At 40.4% G+C, this 21,956-nt stretch overlaps 2 protein-coding genes across 3 annotated transcripts in view; one reads left to right on the top strand and one right to left on the bottom strand.

The window, feature by feature from the left end:
• AK5 (adenylate kinase 5) overlaps window positions 1-14,809 on the top strand; it is a gene marked incomplete at its 3' end in the record, with an annotated part of 81,002 nt that extends 66,193 nt beyond the window's left edge. Inside the window, exons 10-13 of the mRNA XM_082286856.1 lie at window positions 1,490-1,653; window positions 2,664-2,780; window positions 6,639-6,827; window positions 14,699-14,809. Coding sequence (XP_082142982.1) covers window positions 1,490-1,653; window positions 2,664-2,780; window positions 6,639-6,827; window positions 14,699-14,809 — 581 coding nt within the window. The remainder of the gene's footprint in view (window positions 1-1,489; window positions 1,654-2,663; window positions 2,781-6,638; window positions 6,828-14,698) is intronic.
• A 2,786-nt stretch (window positions 14,810-17,595) lies between these two features.
• The window catches only part of ZZZ3 (zinc finger ZZ-type containing 3), a 57,725-nt gene continuing 53,364 nt past the window's right edge, over window positions 17,596-21,956 (bottom strand). For both annotated transcript variants that reach the window (XM_082287509.1, XM_082287510.1), the window contains 2 exons: window positions 19,650-19,750; window positions 17,596-19,283 (listed from right to left, as the gene is read on the bottom strand). In XM_082287509.1, the coding sequence (XP_082143635.1) occupies window positions 19,139-19,283; window positions 19,650-19,750 (246 nt within the window). In that variant the 3' untranslated portion in view covers window positions 17,596-19,138. The remainder of the gene's footprint in view (window positions 19,284-19,649; window positions 19,751-21,956) is intronic.

Below are 21,956 nucleotides of genomic sequence, written 5' to 3'. Positions count from 1 at the left end.
AAAACAACATGCAACCCACACTGGCCAGAAGAGAAGCCTGCAGCAAAGATAGCTCTAGAAAAATTTTAGCACAGGTGTGATTCTCACACCACAGGCTGGTAATTCTTGAGAGAAGCAGCTGAAGTAAAAGACTGCAGATCATAGAAAACAAACCCCTTCCTTTGATACTACTTTATGACCCAGTTTTTAGTCCTAGCTACAGTACTGTAATTTCTCTGAAAATTATATGCTCAGAGCAATTATTTCTTACATTGAACACAAAAGTTAGAAGAAAGTTCAAGTGAGGCGGAGATGGTGCTAAAATCGCTCTACTGTGAACGTGTTAATCCTTTATTGTTTGTGGAAAGATAAGCAAACAGGAAAGCCACGTATTTTCTAGCATCTTAAATGCACGTAGCAGAGCTGTGTAGCCCTACCTGCAAGTCCCAACACTTGATAAATACACAGGTCACCTGCTGAAAAAACTTTACTGAAAAGAGTTTGAGCATTGTCTGCCTCCAAGGCTATAATTACCTCCTGCTGCAGTAGATCTTCTGAATAGATCCATCAAAGGCTGCGAAATTGCTACTGCACGCAGTGAGATTTTCTCCACAAATTCACAGCAGCAATTTGCTCTCCCGCCTCCCACACCCTGGCACCGCTATGGCGCCTCAGGGGCCTCACCTCAGTTCCGCCAGCAGTGCTGGAGGTCACCGCAGTGGGATGCCTGGCAAGCGGCTTCCAGCAGGTTCCATGGACTGTCCTTCTGTCCAGCCGGGCGGGGGTGGCTGCAAAGCCTCACCAGGAGCCTGAAGAGGCCTTTGGCTTTTCATGCCATCGGCCTCGGAGCGGAGGGAGGAGCAGCCGCCTCCATGGCGGAGCTGGGACAGGGCTGCGCCTGCACCTGCAGAGCGGCTCAGGCCGGGCTCTGGGGCTCTGAGGTGGGGGCTGCTCGCCGGCCAAAGGAAGCAGGAGGTTCGAGGTGCCATTCCTGCCAGGAGGACACCCACAGCATTCCCCTGGGTGATTGCCCTGCCTCTCCTGCCCACTGTTTCCCACAGCTCCTGTGAGCAGGATGGGGGCCAGGATGAGGGAAATAATGAGCAGGTGGGAGCTCATTATTTCCCTCACAGTGGTGCAATGAACATTATTTTGCTACTATTTGTTGAGCTGTCGAAATGGATGTGTACTGAGTCAAACACCCTTTTCCACAGGCTGTTCCATGTTTTTCTTAACATGCTGATGGTGTTTTAGGAACAGGTTCTCCTCTGTGAGAGAGATTTCACACTGTTGTGACTCCTTCAAACTCAATACACATTTTTGAGTCATCAGTGTAGTTGTATCAGAAGGGCAGTATATGACTTGTTCAACTGTAGAGACTTTCTCTAGAAAAAAACCCCTGCAAAATAGTCAGTTTCATCAATTTCCTCCCATTTTCATGATGGCTACAGTGTGAGAATTGGAAAGTTTTTGTTCTTTTCTGATTCTAGTTATTTTTTCCCTCACAAAGGTGGGCCTGGCTCTGGCAAAGGCAGCCAATGTGAACAGTTAGCCAAGAAATACGGATTTACTCACCTGTCCACTAGTGACCTTCTGCAAAGTGAGTTATTGTCATTATCAGAGAGAAGTAAATTGATCAAAGACATCGTGGAATCTGGTGAACCTGTGCCTGGTGTAAGTGATGGTTTTATTTGGGGTCCTAATGGTTAAACAAAGGCCGTGGTAGGTATATTGTCTAAAACAGTGGAAATAGATACTGGAGCTGGTAATTCCCGTTTCAGTAAAATTAATCTGTAACCTGAGGGGGACATTTCCTCATTGCCAAACCTGTGGCACTTGTTTCCCCTTTCAGTGCTAGTATTTCTTTATGTTTCACATAGGCAATAAATTAGACATGAAATACAGTGAGACAGATGCACTGCAAAATATAAGTACAGGAAACAGAAACTTTATGTCCTTTTTATAGTGTTACATTTCAGATTCAGAGTTGGTTGTCCTGGCAGCTATTTTAAATTACAGTACCTGCAGCAGTTCCCTGCAGAGCTGGCTGACATCCCAGAGCAGCTGGACTGCAGCTTAATGGAGATTGTGAAGGCAGAGGGTGTCATTCTCAGATGGACCTGATTTTACATGGCAGGTCCACAGTCCCAACTCTTGATGGCTCTTCTGCAAGTGCAGCTAGGTCAGAGGATGTGTTTGTTAATGAAAGATACTGGAAAATGCTGCTCAGGGGGAACTAAAATCTGTGCTCAGGCTTGATTTTGATTGCTTTGCTCTTCAGTGTGTTTGGTCAGATGGGGTCACTTTCCATGTAATGTAATTACACCAGTGACATAGCAAAATGCAATCAGATTGGAAAATGCTGCAACAGTACTCTAGAGTTTCACATTCATTCTAGATATTAACATTCATTTTGAAACTAGGAAATATTCTGAGCTATCTAGAGGGCACTTTGGGAAATCCTGGATGGATTGCAACACTAGATTTGTGTGGCATAGCTGGTCCTGAGAGAAGAAAAAGCAGGGTGCCCTGCTACCAGCAGGACAAGAAAAACACCTTCATTTACAGGACTTACTTATAGCCAAACAGGGCCATTTTCAAGGGTGTAGGACTAAAGTCAGTGTAACAAAGTAAGGTATCAACCTTACTAATTAACCAACTAATTCCCTCTCTTTCCTATACAGGGTATTGTTCTAGAGCTACTGAAGGAAGCCATGGTTTCCAAGCCAGGGGACACAAAAGGATTCCTGATCGATGGGTATCCCCAAGAGCTGAAAGATGCAGAAGAGTTTGAGAGCAAGGTGACCATACAATTGTAATGGTGTTATAACTCCTGTAACTCTGGTGCTGCTTGGGTCCCTCTCTTCAGCTGATTGCAGCAGGGACATGTAAAAAGCCAATCCAGTAGAGCTGTGCTGCTGATCACTGAAATTTTGGCATCCCATCAGTATAGCAAATCTAGCTTTTGCCCTTACCTACACAGACTCTAGAATACAAGAAGTAAAGGCTGATTTTACCTAAATTTAATGTAAACCAGAAACAATTCACATTTAGTGGAAAGCATAATTTCAGAACCAGTTTTCTGGTTCTAGAAGATGGTGCTGTTTCTTATGAAAATCTGTTCAAGCACTATCTGATGTAGGTTCATAAAAGTATGTATCTTCACAGTTAATATTTATTAACAGTGAGCCAGCTCTGCTTAAGCTTGCTGCCACTTGAAACAGCCAAACACAGATTTAATTTTGGTGATGAGTAACAGGTGGCACAGCCATAAAAAGAGCGTTCTGCAAGTGCCTGCGTGGCAGTTCCGAGAGTTATCGATTTCCTCAGTATGTGCTAAGACCTAGTGAGAAGTCTCAGCCATGCATTTCTCAGTCTGCAGAAAATACTCTGTCTAAGCCTATGAATGAATCTGCCAGGGTTTAGGAGAAAAGAAGTCATGAACTAGAGAAAATAGTTAGTATATGTTACATCATATTACACTCCACAAACGTCCTAAACAAGTTTGCAAGGTAATAAAACTTCAGCGAATCCCCTGTTTTCTCACTGAACCTTTAGCTGCTTTATTTAGTTGATTACCACAAAAGCCTAGCAAGATTTAGACGTCAACAGCCAGACAAAATAATGGGCAATGTGATTTGCTATAGAAGCCATTCATGGAAATGTTGACTTATTAGTCCCTTTAATAAAATGCTGTAGACTATTAAAGAGATGTTGGGGATTTCTTTCATTTTGTGTCTAAGGGAAAACGATTTCAGCAGTGCTGTTTCTCTGGCAGGCATACACATTCGTGTCCTGTGGACACTGGTCTGTGTTATGAAGTGGGATTTAGAGATTGGAGTGTCCTGGACTGAGGTATTGCCAGCCAAATAACTCTTAATGCATCCAGTGCTGAAGCAGAGCCCCTCACATTTCCCTGAAAGCAACAGAAGGTCCTGTAGTCCTGAACTGCATTTGGTATTTGGAGTAAAAGACAAGGGCCTCAAGTGACCATTTTGAATGTGCTAAGTCACCCCTGCTGTGCCTTGTATCCACTTTTCACAGGGTGAGCTTGGCTGGCTGTGAGCTGCTCAGTAAGACTGAGAAGATTTTTTAAATGAGTCATTTTTGAGATAATGCTTGCGGTTCTTTCCAAAGGGCGATGAGAAGTTCTCAAATTATAATTGAATGAAAAGAGATGCACATCAGGCCTTATTAATTAATGGCAGCAAAGTGAAGATGAATAATGCTATATATCTACATGATATGTAAAAAGCTTTATAATTGTTAACGAAGACCTGTTCTATTTACAAGACATCAAGAATAATGCTTGTATTTCAAAGCTTGACTCATAAACAGAATGAGCTATGTAGAAACAGCTTATTCTCCTGCCAGTTTTGCCCAATTCCCTTCTATGATACAATTGTACTTTTATCCAGCCATAATTCTAGAGAATTATGTTCTGTTCCCTCCCTCCCTCTGTTCCCTCCCTTCTGCAAGGTGAGGAAACATTATTAAATTATACATTCCCCAGCACCAGGTGGGAAATACCCAGTAGGACAAGTTAAAGACCCAAAACATTAGACTTGTTTGGTATGTATCATTTAAGCTAAATTGTGTCAGGAAAATAGTAATTTAACAAAAGAAAAAAAAGCAGCCAAAATTGCCGTAATACCTGATAAGGGATTACTTTCACTTTTTGTGGGGTTTAGTTTGGAAGAAAGATAGTTCTGGTGTTTTGAATTCCAGATAACAATGCTACAACTTTTAAGAAAACCGTGTATATTTTTCAAAAGCAGATCAGACTGAGTCTATCAAGCAAGATCTTGTTATCTGATCCTATCAGTCAGTAGACTCCTTCCTGTCCTCATTGTAAGATGATGATATGAATATAACTGATGAAGGAATTATTTCCCACTTATTCTATTATAATTTAGAACAGAGCATAGAACTCCTCATGTGAAACTGGGAGGAAATAACTTCTCACCATCCTAGTCCCGTTATGCAAAAAGGGCATTTGTTTAAATCATTGATTAAGTCCACATCTTTTTTTTAATTCTCTGTCTCTTGCACTATTAAAACTGCTTTGTTGGCTTTTTAAATCCCCAAACCCAGTGCTACTACAGCTAATAGCATTAATGTTTTCTGGGCTGTGTGGGAAAAATGGGAAGATAAAAGCCTGTCATTGAACTGTCTGACATAATCCCTTGGCTTCAGCTTCTCTTAGAAATTCATTAAGGGTAGTAGAAAGGTCAACACAATCCAGACATCCTCAGTCAAGTGCAGAAGGCCTGACATGAAATATTTACCTTTAGAATATTTTTTCCTTTAAGGGCTGTCCACAAAGATAACAATACCAATTTCCACATATCAACCATTTAGACTTTCTTTGCTGTAGCCATGGTAAAAATATAATTTTGTAATGGTCACTAGTGTGAAGAGCAGTCATCTTTTTTCAAGATTTCTCACTTTTTCCTAAAAAGTGTTCTCCAGATCTCTGCTGGAAAGGGAAGGAATGAGAAAAATACCGAGAATGTCATTGAAGGATTAAATACATAACTGCATGGAAGAATTACATTTTTTTTTTCACTGAACCTGTAACACTTTTATTTTGCTTGAGAGAGCAAAATAGGGAGTGTTTCCCTTTGGATTCAGCCCAGCAGTATTTGCTCATACAAAATCTTGTGTCAGAGAGTGCCTGAGCAGGGTGCATGACAGTGCATTCTAAGATTTATGCTAAATGACGCACATATTTTTCAGTGTTTCAGGGTAAGAATGATGAAGATTTGTGTTTAGAACTTTTGGCTCTCTCCTGAAATACCATAAAGAACATTTTGCTCTTTCTTGCCATTTCTTTTTTTCCCCATAAACTACTGCAGTATCTATGATCAAATGTAGAGAGAGACAATTATTTATGATCTTTGCCAGGCCTAAGAATAAAAATAAATAAATCCATATTTATTTTTATTATGGGAAAGGATAGACTCTCCCTTCTGACTAGTTTGTCACTAGCCAAACAGCATTAAATGGTCAGCTTCTCACAGAATTTAGAAATTACTTGAATTTGAAATTTGAAAACGTAGAGAAGTGTATCACATTCTTCCTTTACACCATGGGTAGGAATTATGTGGGTACACTGCAAATGAGGACATAAAATACCGTGTGACATAAAGTAATTGACAGAATGTATTCCTGTGAATATTTGATGGTGTCCCTGAGCCTGTCTGTTGTTCCTCATTTCCATTGTAAGTGGGCACACTTTTATGGGGACATTTCCTGCTACTGCATCTTGAAATTCTAAGCTATAATTTACCACTCCCATTTCACGCATTGAACGAAGAAAAGGCTACAAATATAACTGTGTCAAGTATTCCATAAGTCCTGTACTCTTTGCATCAAGCAAATAATGAACTGATGCTCTTCAGTCCAAGCAGCCAGAATTTGTCAGATCCTGACTCTTTATCTCTCTGTGTAGAGCCCAGGCAAGCACAGCCTTGATCCTCAATTCTGGCATCTCTGAGTGCTGCTGCAATGGGAAGTGTTTGTTAATAAGCATAATTTCTGCATAGACAAGTACTATTTGCTAATAAATTCCTTGATGACTGTTTTGGTATTATCCAAACAAAATCTGTTTTACCGGGCCAGTACTTTGAATGTTTGTTGTTTTCCTTTGTCTCTAGATTGGGGAACCAAAGCTTGTGCTCTGCCTGGACTGCTCTGCAGAAACCATGAGCAGTCGCCTTCTGATGAGGAATCAGAGCAGTCAGAACTCTGATAACATTGAAACCACTGAGGAAAGAATTGAAAGCTACTACCAAGCATCAAACCCTCTGATTGCATACTATGAAAGCAAGACACAGTTATGCAAGGTAAATTACTTGACCTTTTAAATTAAATTTTTGCTTTTTACTTCAATTACATGCTGTATTTGGTAAACACTGACACAACACCATTTATGAACGGTTTCTGCATTTTCCAGTTGTTCTCATTTTCCAGTTCCCTGGTTTGTTTGCAACTTCTGCAAACTTCTGTGTCCCACAGCACTGTTTGAAAGAATAAAACCATGGATTTATCCTTAGTCTGAGAACATATCCTGAATCAATAACTCATCTGCATAGAATCTCTTATTAAACATAAATTCTGGAAAGCTTTTCTTTAAGTATTAGAATTTATTACTCTATAAGGGCTTTCAGAATTAGGAAGAAAGATTATGTTAATCCAAAGCCCTTTAGTAAAATTTTCAAATCTGACAGTGTATATCCTGAAATAAAACAGACCTGCATACAAGAAAGATCTTTTTGCTGGCATAAATAATATAGTTATATTAATTTCAGTAAATTACCTCAATTTACACCTGCTCAGGATGTGATATTTAAAGCCTTCTTTTTATTCTGTAATCAATACTTTACAGAGAAGCAAGAAAAATTCCATCAGTGAACTTAGCTGGCACTCATTTACATAGGATGTTCAGGGGTTTTTTTCTTTATTTCTCTGCTCTGTTATAGCAAACTGTCCCTTAGTTCAGCTACAGAAAGATCTAGTCCTACTGCTCTATCTTGTCCTAAAAGCGAAAGAATTCAATAATAGTTTCTGGAACTATTATGGGGGTTTTTTCTAGAGGCTGTAGCAAACATGCAAAACACATGCCCCAAACTTTTCTCCTCTGCAAAGTTCCCAAAAGAAAAAGAAGCAGCTAATTTATGCACCAATATCCTGACCTGAGAACAGGGTAAAGGACACAAAGCTGAGAAAAATGATACTCAAAGGAAGAGTCCTTATTTGTGGCCTCTCCTAACCCCAACAATAAGTGCACATAAAACAAAGTCTCAGTGGCAGAAAAATGTTCCCGCTTACTTTTCATCTTTAAGCTTACAAAAAATTATGTGGTTTATTTGTTTTTCCTTTGAGGAGCTATCTTGCCAAAATTGCAAGGATGTGCCTAATTAAGAATTCAGTACAATACACAATACACCAACACAGCACAATGCAAAGAAAAACAGAGCTCTCTGTCTCAGTATACTATTGCAGGGAGCTGTGCCTACCACAGTGTTTCCCTTTTTGAAGCATCAGGGAAGTGACAGCCCCAAAGAGAGTGAAACTGCACTTAATACTTTCACACAGATTTTGCATTCATGATCTGCCTCATTTCACTTGACATAGACTTTCCTTGCCCTCCCTTAATGCTTCTGCTGCAAGTTCCTGCTCCATCTCCTGTGTAATGGCAAAACATGCAGTCTTTCTTTGAAAGCTGGTAGCTCATTAGCTCCTTAAGGAACTTGCCTAATCTGTGGGTCAGAGCTGGATATGTGATTTGTACTCTTACCATTAGTTTTGGGGAAGCTGACATTGTATGTTTGCATGTTAGAAAATACCCGTGCTTTGGTTGAACAGTGCCTACACTGCTTTTCTCACAATGTCTGTACGTTGTCTGAACTTGCTTCTGGTGAATATAGTGTTTACCATACATCCATCTTCCAGGTGGAACCATTGGGTATGAATGCTTTGTAAAACCAGCTTTATCAACATTACCATGGAAAATGTCTTTTAAACCTATTTTAGAGGTGGATATGTTTAAGCTACATGTGTTGAAGAAAGCAAGAGTCAAGGGGAAGTTTGCAATTCCCAGGACACGGGGTTAGCTTCTTATTCATAGCAACAGATTTTACTAACAGCCAAGCATTGACATCAGCAGCCACTGGGTGTTCTCTGAATGATGAAAGGAAATTCAGGTGGAAAGCAGAACAACTGACTCTAATAACTTCTGATCAAATATATTAAGTACAACTTCTGACTGCAATTTTTTTTTGGTGCAGGCTGGGCTAAAATAGTCCTTGATTTTGTTATTTGTAATATCATACACACATAGAGAAGACTGAGACTTTACCTAGAGGCAGTCTAACATGTTTAATATTTTTCTTGCTGATTTTAATTAAAACATCACATGTTTTCAGCCTTGGGAAGCTGTCCATTCCTAAGTGGGTTTTATCACTCTCCAACACAGACCAGTGCTGGCTGAAGATGTTAATGCTCCCATGGAGATGCTGCTGCCTCTAGAACTGTTTCCTGGAAGAACTGTGTGTGTTTCCTATCCATTTCAGACAAAGCTACCAACATTAATTTACCAGTGATGATTTGAAGACCCCTTAAAATAAATTCTCACCTACATTCATGGGTTTATTTTAAATCACCCATGGACCTCCATGTAACTACAGATCAGAGGTTGTGCACTCTTTTTCTTAGTCAAAGCTGGTGGGATCCAACAGCTTCAGGGAAGTGATGCCTTCCTAAAGGTGCTATTTGGAGATCCAGATCAGTCTGTGATCCCAGGATAAGCAATGGCCAAAGCATCTGAAGAGAAGCTGTTTAAGAGAGGAAGAGAAGAAAGGTCTAAAAGAATCTTTGATTCCTGCCTAGGTTTGGTTTTTCAACAGGAGCAGCTCTTCAGTAAAGGCCCACGTGAGCTTTATGTCCCTTGAGATTGCAGCAATGCACTTTCTTAAGCATGCAGAGGAGTGGGTGTTGAGATTCTAGAGGAATATTAGAGTCTAAATCCCACTAACTTCCATGAAGACTTGGTATTAACCTTTTCTAGTCAGCTTACTGGAGCATGTGGCTAAGGACCACTAAATTCTAAATATTAATTGTATAAGTGATCATGTTTTATAGGGCTTGACTGTAGCACCCAGCCCCACTTGGCCACAGAAAAGAAAATCAGAAATAGACTTGTTTAACAAGAAAATGGGTTGGCATACTGGTGTTGTTTAATTTCTCCAGTTTAAGTGTATTTAGGGTTGGACAAAGTTTTCCAGAGACTGGGAACAGTACATGACAACAGTGGTATGTATTTAACTTGTCCTATCCACTCCAAAGGTTTTCAGTCCTGAAACAGGCTGATTAAATATGCAAATGTAGAATTTGGTCCTGGGCAGAAGGCCAGCAGAAGGTCTGGTGTGGGAATTAATGTTGGGTGAGCACTCAGCAGAGCAGGAACTGATCTGTCACACCACATCAAGGTGTGGTGAGAGAACAGTGTCGAAGGAGCTTTCTTGCTCTGTGCACTGGAACAGGCGTTAAGGCATGGTTGGATGGAGCCTGACGAACACCGTGCAGACAGAAAAGCTCAGGTCTGACCTGGCTTCCTCTGAACTCATTGGGAATTCTCTCCTTGCTTTACTTGCACAGAAGAGACAAAGGTATATGGTTGTAACAGCATTCCCACTTTAATCCTTGAGGATTTTATGACCTTCTGCAACCTGGAGTTATTGTGCATAGGTACATTCTTAACTAACTAATATGCTATTTGGAACTGGAACATTTTTCCATTCTGCTGACCTCTGAACAACAACAGTGACCTGGTGAAGCTGACAAAAGATCAGGATTGTGTTGGAAATTTGCCTTTGGCCAAGATTACCTCTTCATGTTTCTGCTCAGCAGTGGAGGCTTGAGGCATGGACAGGGGGTCAAGGCTGTGGGTGCAGATGAAACACCTGTGAACCTGACAATAATAAATAACAACAATCCTTCCAGCACCCTGCTGAGATGAACTGTATGTATTTTCAAGGGAAAATTAACTGAAGAATGAAGGGCAAAGGCAACAGTGTTCTCACTTTTCTGCTGAGGCATTACGTTTCTAAATTGTGTTCCGGAAGGTAAAGTAGTTGTGATTAATAATATAGAAATTTTTCAAATAATTTTTTTAAAAAATCATGTTCTGGTGATTTAGTTTAATATGCCTTAATTTCTTTCGTAGTCAGTTACAGAACACCCACCTGCTGCTAAGGACAGCAAGTGATTGCTTTTCAGTAAAGACCTGGTACTGGAAATGCAAGGGCTGAAAGCACTACTCTCAAAAACATTGCCTGCAAACTGACTGATTCTGTGGGAATCAGGTGCTTCAGATTAACGAAATTAAATTAAATGAAACTGAATGTATTATAGTAGTAGTAAGCAGGTAGATACCGTTGGTTTTAAATCTATTTCTCAGTGATTTCCAAGGCAGCTGGACAGAAAAGTGTATCTGAAAATTTAGTAGACACCTACTTGTGTTTTGACATGGCTAAATGTAAATCCCTTCCAATATATGGCCCTCTGACAACTGAGAAGAAAGGGAGAAAAAAAGAGATTGTTTTTAATATCTGACTCATCCTTTAAAGCTTTTTTGAAGTGACAGTATGTAGGAGGGTAGTAAGTAAAAGAGAAGAGCAATGCATTGGTAGTCAAGCAAGACAGCCCTGATCCTACCTAGCTAACATAAGACACCTGGTAGGTGTCTTAAATACAAGTTTCCTGTTCAAAGTCACCTGAGGAAAAGGGCAGGAGTCTAACAAATAAGCTAAGCAGGCCAGAGCAGAGGATTAAGGGTGTCCAAAAACTTTGACTATTTCAGATCACATGCTGTGAAAGCTTAGCCTACAAATTCCAACAGAAGTTCGTTTTTCTGTGCTTATTTCCTTTCTTTTTTTTTTTTCCTCAGTGTTGTTCTACTATTTCTTTCTAAAATCAGTTGAAGTCACATTTTCCATAACCATCATGAAAGAACATGTGACCATCCACCCTCTCCCAGTCTTCCACTTGTGAGCCTTCCCTTGTGATCCCATTAGAAGTGTGTGTGGGGAGGGACAAGTTCCCCCTTCCAAGAAGGGGCAATCAGTGGTAATAGTGAGAGCAGGTATGTGGTTTATTTCCATCTTTTGAAAGGTTCTCAGAGACCCATTAACCCTGATAGATAAGGATGTGGGGAACAAAGGAACAAGTGATTCTCTATTCCCCCCTTGGTGATTTGTGGCCCATTAGATGAGACACTGATCTAGAAAGATACATCAGAAACATTGGCAGGGGCTTATAGATAAAACAGCAGAAAATTCATGCCTAATGTGAATCGGTCTCAGGGCAGTGTGTTTTCAGTGGATTTACAGAAAGCTTGATCCATTGCTCTGAGAACCAGGTGCTGCACAGTCTCTCATTGGTTTTCTAACACACTTTAATGATGAAGACATAAATGTTAGTGACAACAAAGCTAAACTTGACTGACCTTCAGTAAGAAGCTTCTAACTAGTGAGTTTATTCCAGAGTCTGTCCTCAGCCATCCTCTCTACAGACAGTCAGGTTCTTCTCAGTGGCAGTATATGTTTAGGGTTCTAAATTTCAAAACCTACAACAAATGGAAATTTGTTGACAGAAAACTTAATTGGCTGATTTTAATGATAAAACGAACAACATTGTACTATAGGGATGGTTACTCCAATAATTTTTCATATGAGCTCATTAAATTTCTCTGAAGTTACCAAAAGCCATAGCTACATTTCAAATCTGTGGAAAATTGTATATGGATCTTGTTTTATGAGAAGCCAGCCTTAAATAGCCTTGAAAACAGGCCTAATTTATGAGGTTTGTTATATTCTGGGAAAGAGAAATACAGTTTTCTCTCTGGAGCTGCTGAGAGTATTGTTGAGTTACTGTAGTACTAGATGTGAATTATTGGCACATTAAGTTAGTTTTGTGCCACGATGTTAAGTTAGTTTTATGAATTGGGCCTTTGTTACTTAGGAGGCCAGCATGGGAAGCACTGGGGCTGTTGTTAGGCCCATCCATATTTTACTGCTACTGTTAGGAAGTCAGCATTCCAGCCCATTATAAAGGGCAGCAATTTCCATGCTTGCAGAACTGATTCTTCATCACAACTCCCTAGATCTAGACCTGAGTATCAGTCCCAGTTCTAAAGAGGTTACCAAAAAGCCAGTGGCAATCAGCTGTGCTGTTAGATTAGATCAGTTGGACTGTGAAGAAGTATTTATGAAGTAAAGAGGTAATAAAAATACATATTAAGACAAGAGCTTTGAAAAGGCTGTGGCCTTCACCCTGAGTGTGGTGTACTTCCTGTGGGATAGCCATATGAAAGTAGTTGTCTTGGCACTGGAGACAGGCAAAACAAGGTGTTTTATAGCAGCTGAGATGAGAGTTGCTGGTTGTAACTGGAAGAGGTAGACATTTGGTCCAGAATGGTTCACCGCTCCCATTTGGTCTTTGCTAACAGTAAGAACCCCCCCAGTTCTAAACACTTCTGGAAGATGTGCAGCCCTTGAGGGAGAACTGCCCCTTCTAAGGCACCAGCACGTGCCTGCTCCTGCCTCAGCTCTGCAAAAAGTGGCAGCAGCAGCAGCAAATGCCACCACGAGGGACAGTGAGGGAGGCAAGGGAACCATGGCCTGGGAGCTGGCCCGGGGGCCGAGGGCAGCTCAGCTCCCACTGTCACCCCTGCAGTGGGCCCGAGGGGACTGGGCTCAGTCAGGCCAGGCTGGGTATCCACTGCTGCAGCTCTGGGTGTGGAATGGGCTGGTGAGATGTGCCAGCACTTCCAACAGGATGCACCAGGGAGCAGACTTCGCAGCATCTGTGGATGCCACCAAGAGCGACACCAAGCAATGGAGAGTGCCTGCAGTCCCTGCTGGATCTCTGCAAGGAGCAGCTGCTGACTCCCACACAGGACTCTGCACCAAGGGACTTAGATGTACATGGAGTGCAGTAAGCTGTACAGGAGCTGGCTGCAAGACAACACCATATCTGAGCAGAATTTCTTGGCCTATTTAAAAATACATTTATTTGAATATGAAACTCCTTTAATTCTCCTGCAGACCAAAGAGATGGCAGAAAGTATTATGGTCAGATATGTCCCCTTCAAACACTACAATTGTCTGGCATTCTAGCCAGCAACTTGGAGATGAAAATGCAGCAGTTCAGAAAAAGATCCCTTGGCAAAGTTATCATGGGTCCATTTAATTTTGTGCAAACTCCATGTCATGCATGCATGAAAAACTAAGCATGGCAAAGTAGAGAAGAAGCTTGCTTTTGAGTAAAGACCAAAGCTCTCAGCAGGCATTTGAGGAAAGGAATAATCAGCAGATGCATCTGTGTGGTGTACACAGCCAGTGTGAAAGCTGCTTCTGTCACTGCTGTGAGGGCAAAAGACAGCTCTGCTTCCTCAAGTGACACAGCATGGGATGGACATGAAACTCATTGCTCAGAACAGCTCAGTTCTGCCTCACATTTTCCAGGGAATACAGAAAAATATTACTGGCTGCAAACGTCATTCCTCACTGCCAAAATGCAGCTTTCTCTTCCTCAGCATAGGAAAGTAAATTGGTCTTGTTTTTGTCAAGTACAGTAATGAAAAATAAGTTGATCAGAAAACTGAATCTTTGGGGTGTTAAAGAAAAAAATTGCTTCGATGAAAGTTGAGTTCTACCACAAAAGCAATGCCCCTACAGAAGACAGGGGCAAAGGATGTCATAAAACCAGAACCAGTTCACCAAGCTTTCAAATATAAATGCACAGAAACACAGGGATTTGCTAAGTTACTGTGGAGTGGCCAAAACCCAGAGTGCTGTGCAGCCCTTCAGAAGGACCTCAACAGGCTGGAGCGATGGGCAAAGAGCCCTTGGCAACTGTTCTGTATCAAAGGTGTAACTTTACTTCAAAACCTGACTACTTAAGATTTTAAGCTCCTTCACTTGACTAATGTACTTTGCTATAGACAATCAAGCCTGTGGAACCTTCTTACGTAAATCTGTGGAAACAAAATGAGTAATCTGGTTTATTGAAGCTGCTCCTCTCCATTAGAATGCTTCTACCATGAAGCAGAATGACTTTCATTTTATATTAGACCTGGTTTTTTGTGCCAATGTTTAGATTGTGAGATAATAATTTGTAATTTAATCAAAACTGTTTTTTTCCTGCTTCACAGGTTGATGCAGAAGGAACACAGGAAGATGTTTTTCTGGAAATCTGCAAGACAATTGACTCTTTTCTGAAAAAGGAAGAGGCAGCATTTTCTTTCTCACCAGAAATGCAGTAATGGTGTGTACTGGTGTGTACACAGCCTCGCTCACGTGCACCCCCCCACAGCCACGATTTGCTGGTCAAAGCAGTGCTGCTTTCTTGAGAGGTATCTGGAATTTGTGCATGTGGTGTGTTACTCTAGATGAAATCTTTGTTCTGACAATACACTCAACAGAAAGTGCTCTGTATGCTAACCCCACTCTAAGAACTGTATTTTGTTTTCTTGGGTGTTTGCTCTTCACGGGCGAAAAGCAGCGAGGTGAGCAGCAGCTGTGCTTTGTATTTCATGGTCACACACATTCCATGGGAAATGGGACAGTGCCTGGCCAGCAGGGAGCTCTCCACCCACCCCAGTCACTGTCCAGCAGACTGACATTAGGGTTATTGCATACAGGTTTCCCAATGGTTATTTTCTTTTAATTAACAGTATTAATTTTTGTGGTGTCACTTAGCTTGTTCTTGGGCTTTAGTGACTAAAACCTGTTCTCTGTAGCATGTAGCTCTAAGAGAGCTGGAATTAGTCAAGCTAGAAGTTAAAATAAACTTTTCACACATCCCCAGAACAGTACTGCAAGGAGAAAAATTAATTGAAGATACAGTTGAATGTTGTGGAAGTCTGTCAATCCATTATTGGGGAGCAGACACCATTTTTGAGACAGTCTTGTCTTCTGCTGGGAATGTTATGATTTTATAACTGACTGCCCAGTTTTGTGAGCTGAGAATGATGATTGTATTGTATAGTCAAGTGTGCAATCCAGTAATGATCCATGTCAACAGCAGTTGTACTATAGCTATTAAAGTCTATATGTAAAGTTGATTATGAGCCAGAACATCTCATGTCATCTTTAAATTACACTTTGGAAGTATTTCAAATGCAAAATTCAGATCATCATCTATTGTCTTGTACTGGCATTGCCAAAACTTGGGGGGGGGTGTGGTGGGGTGGGAAACCAACAAAAAAGGAACACGTCAGGGATTATTTGATTCATGTTGCTTGCACCTTTAGTAAGCCATTTATCTGTAATCTGCAAAAAAGTCTGTAAAAGTCATAGCGTATTTCCATTAGGTTAACCAAAATATTGTGGAGTTTCTTTGGTATACTGACAGCTAAATAGAAGCTTGTTTGACATTCCTGTAAAGTAACTGCATCCTTTTACTGGAACTACTGGATGAATTCACAGTGAAAGTGGGTTGCATGATTGCTTGTACTGTCAAAGGTGTACTTTATGCAGCAGATTTGCATTTTTAAAGTTACCTTTCTTGTAATGGAGACATAATACAAATAAAACATGTACAAAAATGAGGAGTAGTGATTTCTGTTACAGTATATGTGGGTTTAATCCTTTTCAAAGCACAGTACATGACTTGAAAATATAGCTCAAATCAGCATGCTTACAGAGTATGTCCTTTTTCCAATCAGGGCAATCTTCTGTTTCCTTTTCTTCCTTAGCATTTGCCCTGTAGATGCTAATTCAATTAATTTTTAGGGTCTGTTTTACACATGTTCTTATCCTTCATATCCTGGATGTTCCTTCTTTCCTGGGTCCTTCTATAGCCTACATTTTACCTCTGATGCTCTAAGAAGTGCTTCTCCAGCTCCAGCCAGTGCCATTGAGCAGCAGCAGCGCCTGCAGTACCACACCAGCTCCAGAGGGCAGCTCTGGCTACACGAGCCCTGACGCACCAGCAGCTGCTGCTGGGGGCGGTTCTTTTTAAAGTAGAATACTCTGCAGTTACCATAAAGTTGCAAATTCATCTGGGTAGGTTTTCTGGAGTATTTGCTATGATCTTTAATTACAGTAGAAGTTATAAAGTGTGGAGTCTCATACTTGTGCAAGATGGGAGCAAAGGCAACAGTCAGCTGCTATTTTGTTGGGGTTTTTTTAAAATCAAATTACAAAAATTATTTACCATACACTTTCACTTTAATTTTTCTTTCTGTTTCTTCTGTCTTTTCTGTGGAAAAAACCAAAAAACCCCCATGCTTGATTTGGTGTATGTGCATTAGATACCCATTTGCATACGTTCATAATGTATGCAGGAGAAACAGCTGTATATGCATGCATAGGGAAACATTAATATTTATACATATTCAATAAAAGAGGACTTATCCAAGACACTTCTTTCTTGGGTGATTCAGACTTGAAATTACACTTTGGCTTCCAACCTTGTTCCAAGGATACCAAGATCTTTTGTTCTTTCCAAGCTATCCTAAATTGATAACTGAGTATTTTCTTCAATTTACTTTTCTTATTTTATTCCCATAATTTTTTTCAGGATATAAACAGAAAATGAATGTTACCACAGATCCTCTTCCTGATAATACACCTTCACCAACTCTAGTTTCCTATAAAGAGCATGAATGATGTGGAAAGCACATTTTTATGGTATTAGAAAGCCTCTCAGAGCAGTATCTTTTCCAATTAAAATACATCATGTGAGTTTTGTGTTGTGTTTTTTTTAAGGTTTATTAAATTTATCTAAGTATACGAGATACGTGAGATATGTTTACATAGGATACTTGCTCAGTGTTTCAGCAACTGTATTGTATTACCTACTAAATAGATTAAATGCCTAAATTTTTTTTTTCTGAAGCAAAAAATAGCTACACCTAAAGTTATTGCAAAAATTAATACCGATCAATTTATAATTAAAGTTACCAGGTGCAGCCAGCCAATTACCCTTCTTATTGCCATCTTTTAAAGTCAAATTCGTTTGTTTTCTAGCTAATTGCTCTGAGTATTCTAGTTTCAAAGCAACTGGAAGTCTATTACAGTTATAAAATAATCAAGTGTTTCTGAATCACAAGCTATACATTTCAATAAAAAATATATTAAGTAAAATATGTCACAATAATTACAAAGCTTCTCAGACAATGGTATACACTGTACCAAGGCTACTAAAATCTGGATTTTCTGTGATCTGACAACGAAGTCTGTGAGTGAGGAAGGAGAGAACTGGAATGCTAACCCTGCCAGGGCCAGAGCGGGCTGAGCAGCGCCGAGCAGCCGCAGCCCCTCGCAGAGAGCAGCGGAGGCGGGGCCGGGCGTCTGGCGGGGCTGCGCAGTGAGGGCTGGGTGACCGATCCAAGCGTCCTTTACACGATTCCGTCTTGATTAAAGAGTCAGAACTACACAGAAAGGAAGTCACAGCAAGCATTCTATATATAAACAGACTGTATCCACATAGTTTATTTCTCACAGTTCTCCTGACAATTGAACATTATTTAAGAACATACTGTATACACAGATAAGAAGAAACATACAAAATGTTTTAAATGATGCACAACAAAATCCAGCAGTATAAAAGAATGCATGTGAACCCTTGCTCACTGCTCAGGCTAAATTTAATCACTGTTTAAATAGTAATAAAAATACAATCTTTCATGGATCTTGTGCAGACTACAAAAGAGGAAAAATTATTACCATATATATGATTTATATTAGGCAGTTTTCTTTGATGAGTTGCACTAACAACTCCAAATACAGAGGCAGAAGGCTGTGTATTTTATTTTAAAGGAGTTAATGTTGAGTATTAGAGACTTTACACAGTTACTAGCACTGGCACTTTTCACCATATTTTGTACACATCACATGATCATCTTATATAACATTACATGTAAAAAATATATCTGAGTGACAATTTTATAACATTCACACACCATGAGCTGGTTAAGGAAGCAATGCCACAGTTGCCCCCTGTAGTGCTTCACTGTTGGTAAATAGAGTTCGTTGTGGTTTTAAAAAAAAATTTAAAAATTGAAGGTCAACATGATTAAGCAGCTCCGATTGAATAAAGGCCTGTAGCCAACCATCGCTGAGACAGTGAGTATTTTTAGAGTACAGCCTAGAAGCAAACACTGTCATTGGTTAAAACCTTGCCTAAAGAAGTCAGTTACTGTGCTGAAAACTATTTCACAACAAAACTGCAAGCTACTAAACTGTTTTTATATAAATACTTCATCTCCTCTGGATCTCATTATAACCAAGTTCTTCAAAGCCTTTGGAATTTACTCTATCTTTAATGTGTGCTCTCATTTCTGGCTCACCCTTTTGTATGTTTTTCTTTTGTTTAGATTCACCACCTAAAAGTGACTAATGTGGTGATAGAAAAGTCTCCCAGTGAAACCTTCTGCACACTAGGAATGTTCAGCTGCTGTTCAGTGATCTAGAACCATGACAGCTCAAAGCTGTAGTTTGACAAGTACACCCAGGAAGCTGTCATGCTGTGAGTGACATTTCAGGGAAAGCAGAGTCTTTCCAAAATGTGCACAGAATTAACAATGGTGCCATTGTTATTTTTCAAAGAGGATAGTAAACCCAAGATGGTAGATCTGCTTCCCATGTCATCTATTTGCTGGAAAGTAGTTTGGGTCAAGATAATTGTAACTGGTGCCCTGGGACATGCAGTAGTCTCTGTCTAAAAATGTCTCTGCTCTGTAAATAGGTTCTAACTGGTGATCTTCCTTATGAATCTCTGTTTCATGCAGACTGCAAGGGAAAGAAAAAGATAACAGTTTAAAAGTCAAATATTTTCCTTATCTTTAACTTTCAGAAACAGTGATCATATGAACAGATTCATACCAAATTGGATAGCAATTCATTCAATAAAGTCTAATTCCCCCCTCTATTTAACTGTACCAAACCTATCTGTCCACTATATTAAAAAAATAAAATTGTACATCCAGAATCTGCTTACAGCATGTATCTCCCACAAATAGATGCCAAATTATCTTCCACTTTACCCAACACAGGATATGTGCCTTGTGCTGGAGCAAAGATTTCCACCCTACATAGGAATTATGCAGTAGAGAGATTCAATCTAATAACAAGTAAGTAGTAGCACAGGCTGCTCACCAGTCAGAACACGAATCACAGAAATCCAAGGACATTTCTTGAGGGCAGTCTTGGCAGTGCCACCGAACACCCTGGATAGGTTCAATCCCGCAGTTATCACACTGTGGAGCAGATGGAAGAGCACTGAGAAAACAGCAGCTGGAGGCACTTCCATGGCTACCAGTGCACACCAATTCACCACATGGGAATCTCTGTGTGTCCGTGTGTTACTGCCAGCCCACACGGCTGAACTCCCCTCACCACGGACCACAGCGTATTTGTGGATAAAAGTCCACATTCTCCAGGAGAGGCCCTCCAGAGCCCTGAGAATCCATCAAGCTTTTGCTTTGCTTCCCACTCCCCAGATGCTCCATCTTGGCATTATCCTGCTCAAGACCAGCAGCCCAGCCCTGCCTGCAGACACTGCTCAGCCTCAGCTGGCTCTAAGAACTGCTGTGACACAGCACAAGAACGTGATGTTTCGCACAAGTCCAGCCACATGGAATGTCAGGCTCTTCGTGGCAGAAGGAAGCAGTAACACCAGACCAGCAGAGCTTGTTGGGGGGCTGCTGGGGGGCTGCAGATCAGGGCACACCAATGCACTTTCCAACTCGGGAAATGGAGTAACACATCACGGGTGGCCTGGAACTAAAAGCCAGGTGGCTGGGAAGGAAGGGGAGTAATATGTTCAGAGAAGGAAACAGAGGTCTAGAACTAAAACTGAGCAAGACAAGAACTAATCCCAAGAAGATCAGAGACAACACAAAAGCTAAGTGCGTGTGGCATGAAGAGAAAAAGCCAAAGTAAAAACAAAACATGAAAGACTAGATGAAACATTCACAGTGGTATAGAATAGGGGCAGAAATGGAAAAATATTTGATCAAAAAAAAGAAACCAAGAAAATGGGACTTGCAGACAAAGTTTAGGTTTTTGAAAAGCTCTATATGAAGAGTGCTGCAGAGATAGGACTGAAAACAAAAAAGAAATGTGGGAAACAAGCCTCTGCTCCCATTGCTCATCCTCTACCCATCTATCAGAACCTGAAGTTCTCTCTCAGCATCTGTGAAACCCACTGGTACAGCACCTGCTCCTGTCACCACCATTAAGGCACCCAGGGTTACAAACACCTTTCACACAGATCTGCCACAGCTGCATCCCTCCCTTCCACAGATGGCTCTCCAAGTTTGAGCGTCGATAACGAGGAGGGACTAAGCGTACCAGGAGCTGTTCTTTGAAAACATCGAGTTCAGAATAATGCTAGAACTTAAAAATTGGCTCCAGTCATCTGAATTTGAGAACCAAGACAGTGGAAAGCCCTGACCTTAATTTTTGTGTTCCAGCTCCTCTCTGCCCTGTGAAACAGAAATAATACTATGCCTTTCATTTAATAATGAAGAAAAGAAGTATTTGCAAATTGCTCAGATATTATAGCAGCGAAAGCCATAAAGAGCCCACATGGGATTCAATAATTCAATATTTAAAGCACAGGTTGAATAATGTGTAGTAAATGAGGCTGAAGGCTGTGCAGAACCAAAACTGCTCTCAACAGCTGCTTATTAGGTGAGGTCTGTCCAGCCCATGAACTGAATTTCCTGAGGGAAAACAGTACATCATCACCTGATTTCACAGCTTACTGTAATGCATAATACATTCAAACTCAAATGCAAAGAAACTTCCAAACTTCAAATGCTTGACACTGTGTAATGCCAATTTATTTCTCAGGATAATTTTATGTAGAAAAAGCAGTTTGTTAAAGTCTGGTCTGCCTGATTAAAGTTTCAAATTTTGGGGGGAAGAAAATGCTAATTTAAAAAATCCCACAAAATGAAATGCCAAACACACCATGCTAACTAAACCCAACAAAAAGAAAAAGCCCTTTGGTGATCTAATAACTTAAATCTGTCAGTATCTACTGATGAGCCTGTCTTAATTTTACAGCCAACTTGAACTGAACCTTGAACTATCCTTGCATTCTTATGTAAATAGGTATTAGAAAATATATCTAGCTCTGTAACACAAAAAAACCCTGTTCCAACACTTACACCAACCAGTTAAGACACAAAATCCCTTGCAAACCAGAAAATAAGATTTTGACAATGCCTTTTCTTTCATATTGCCCATTAATAGTTCTTACTGGGGCAACACATCAGTTTAACTTAATGTTTATTTTCTTAATTTTACATAAATACTGTTTTATGTCCTTGCTTCAACTTCTGTCAGTTATCACTTGATGAGATTGTGAAGTCGTACAAAACAAAACAAAATTATTAATCTATTACACTTATCCAAAATCTCTGTCCCTTCTTTCGCCTCAGGTGGAGCCAAAAT

This window comes from Coloeus monedula, assembly GCF_965178545.1.
Source record: "Coloeus monedula genome assembly, chromosome: 9".
Taxonomy (NCBI): Eukaryota; Metazoa; Chordata; class Aves; order Passeriformes; family Corvidae; genus Coloeus; species Coloeus monedula.
The sequence above is the reverse complement of the archived record's forward strand: the minus strand, read 5'-3'. Positions and strand labels throughout refer to the sequence as shown.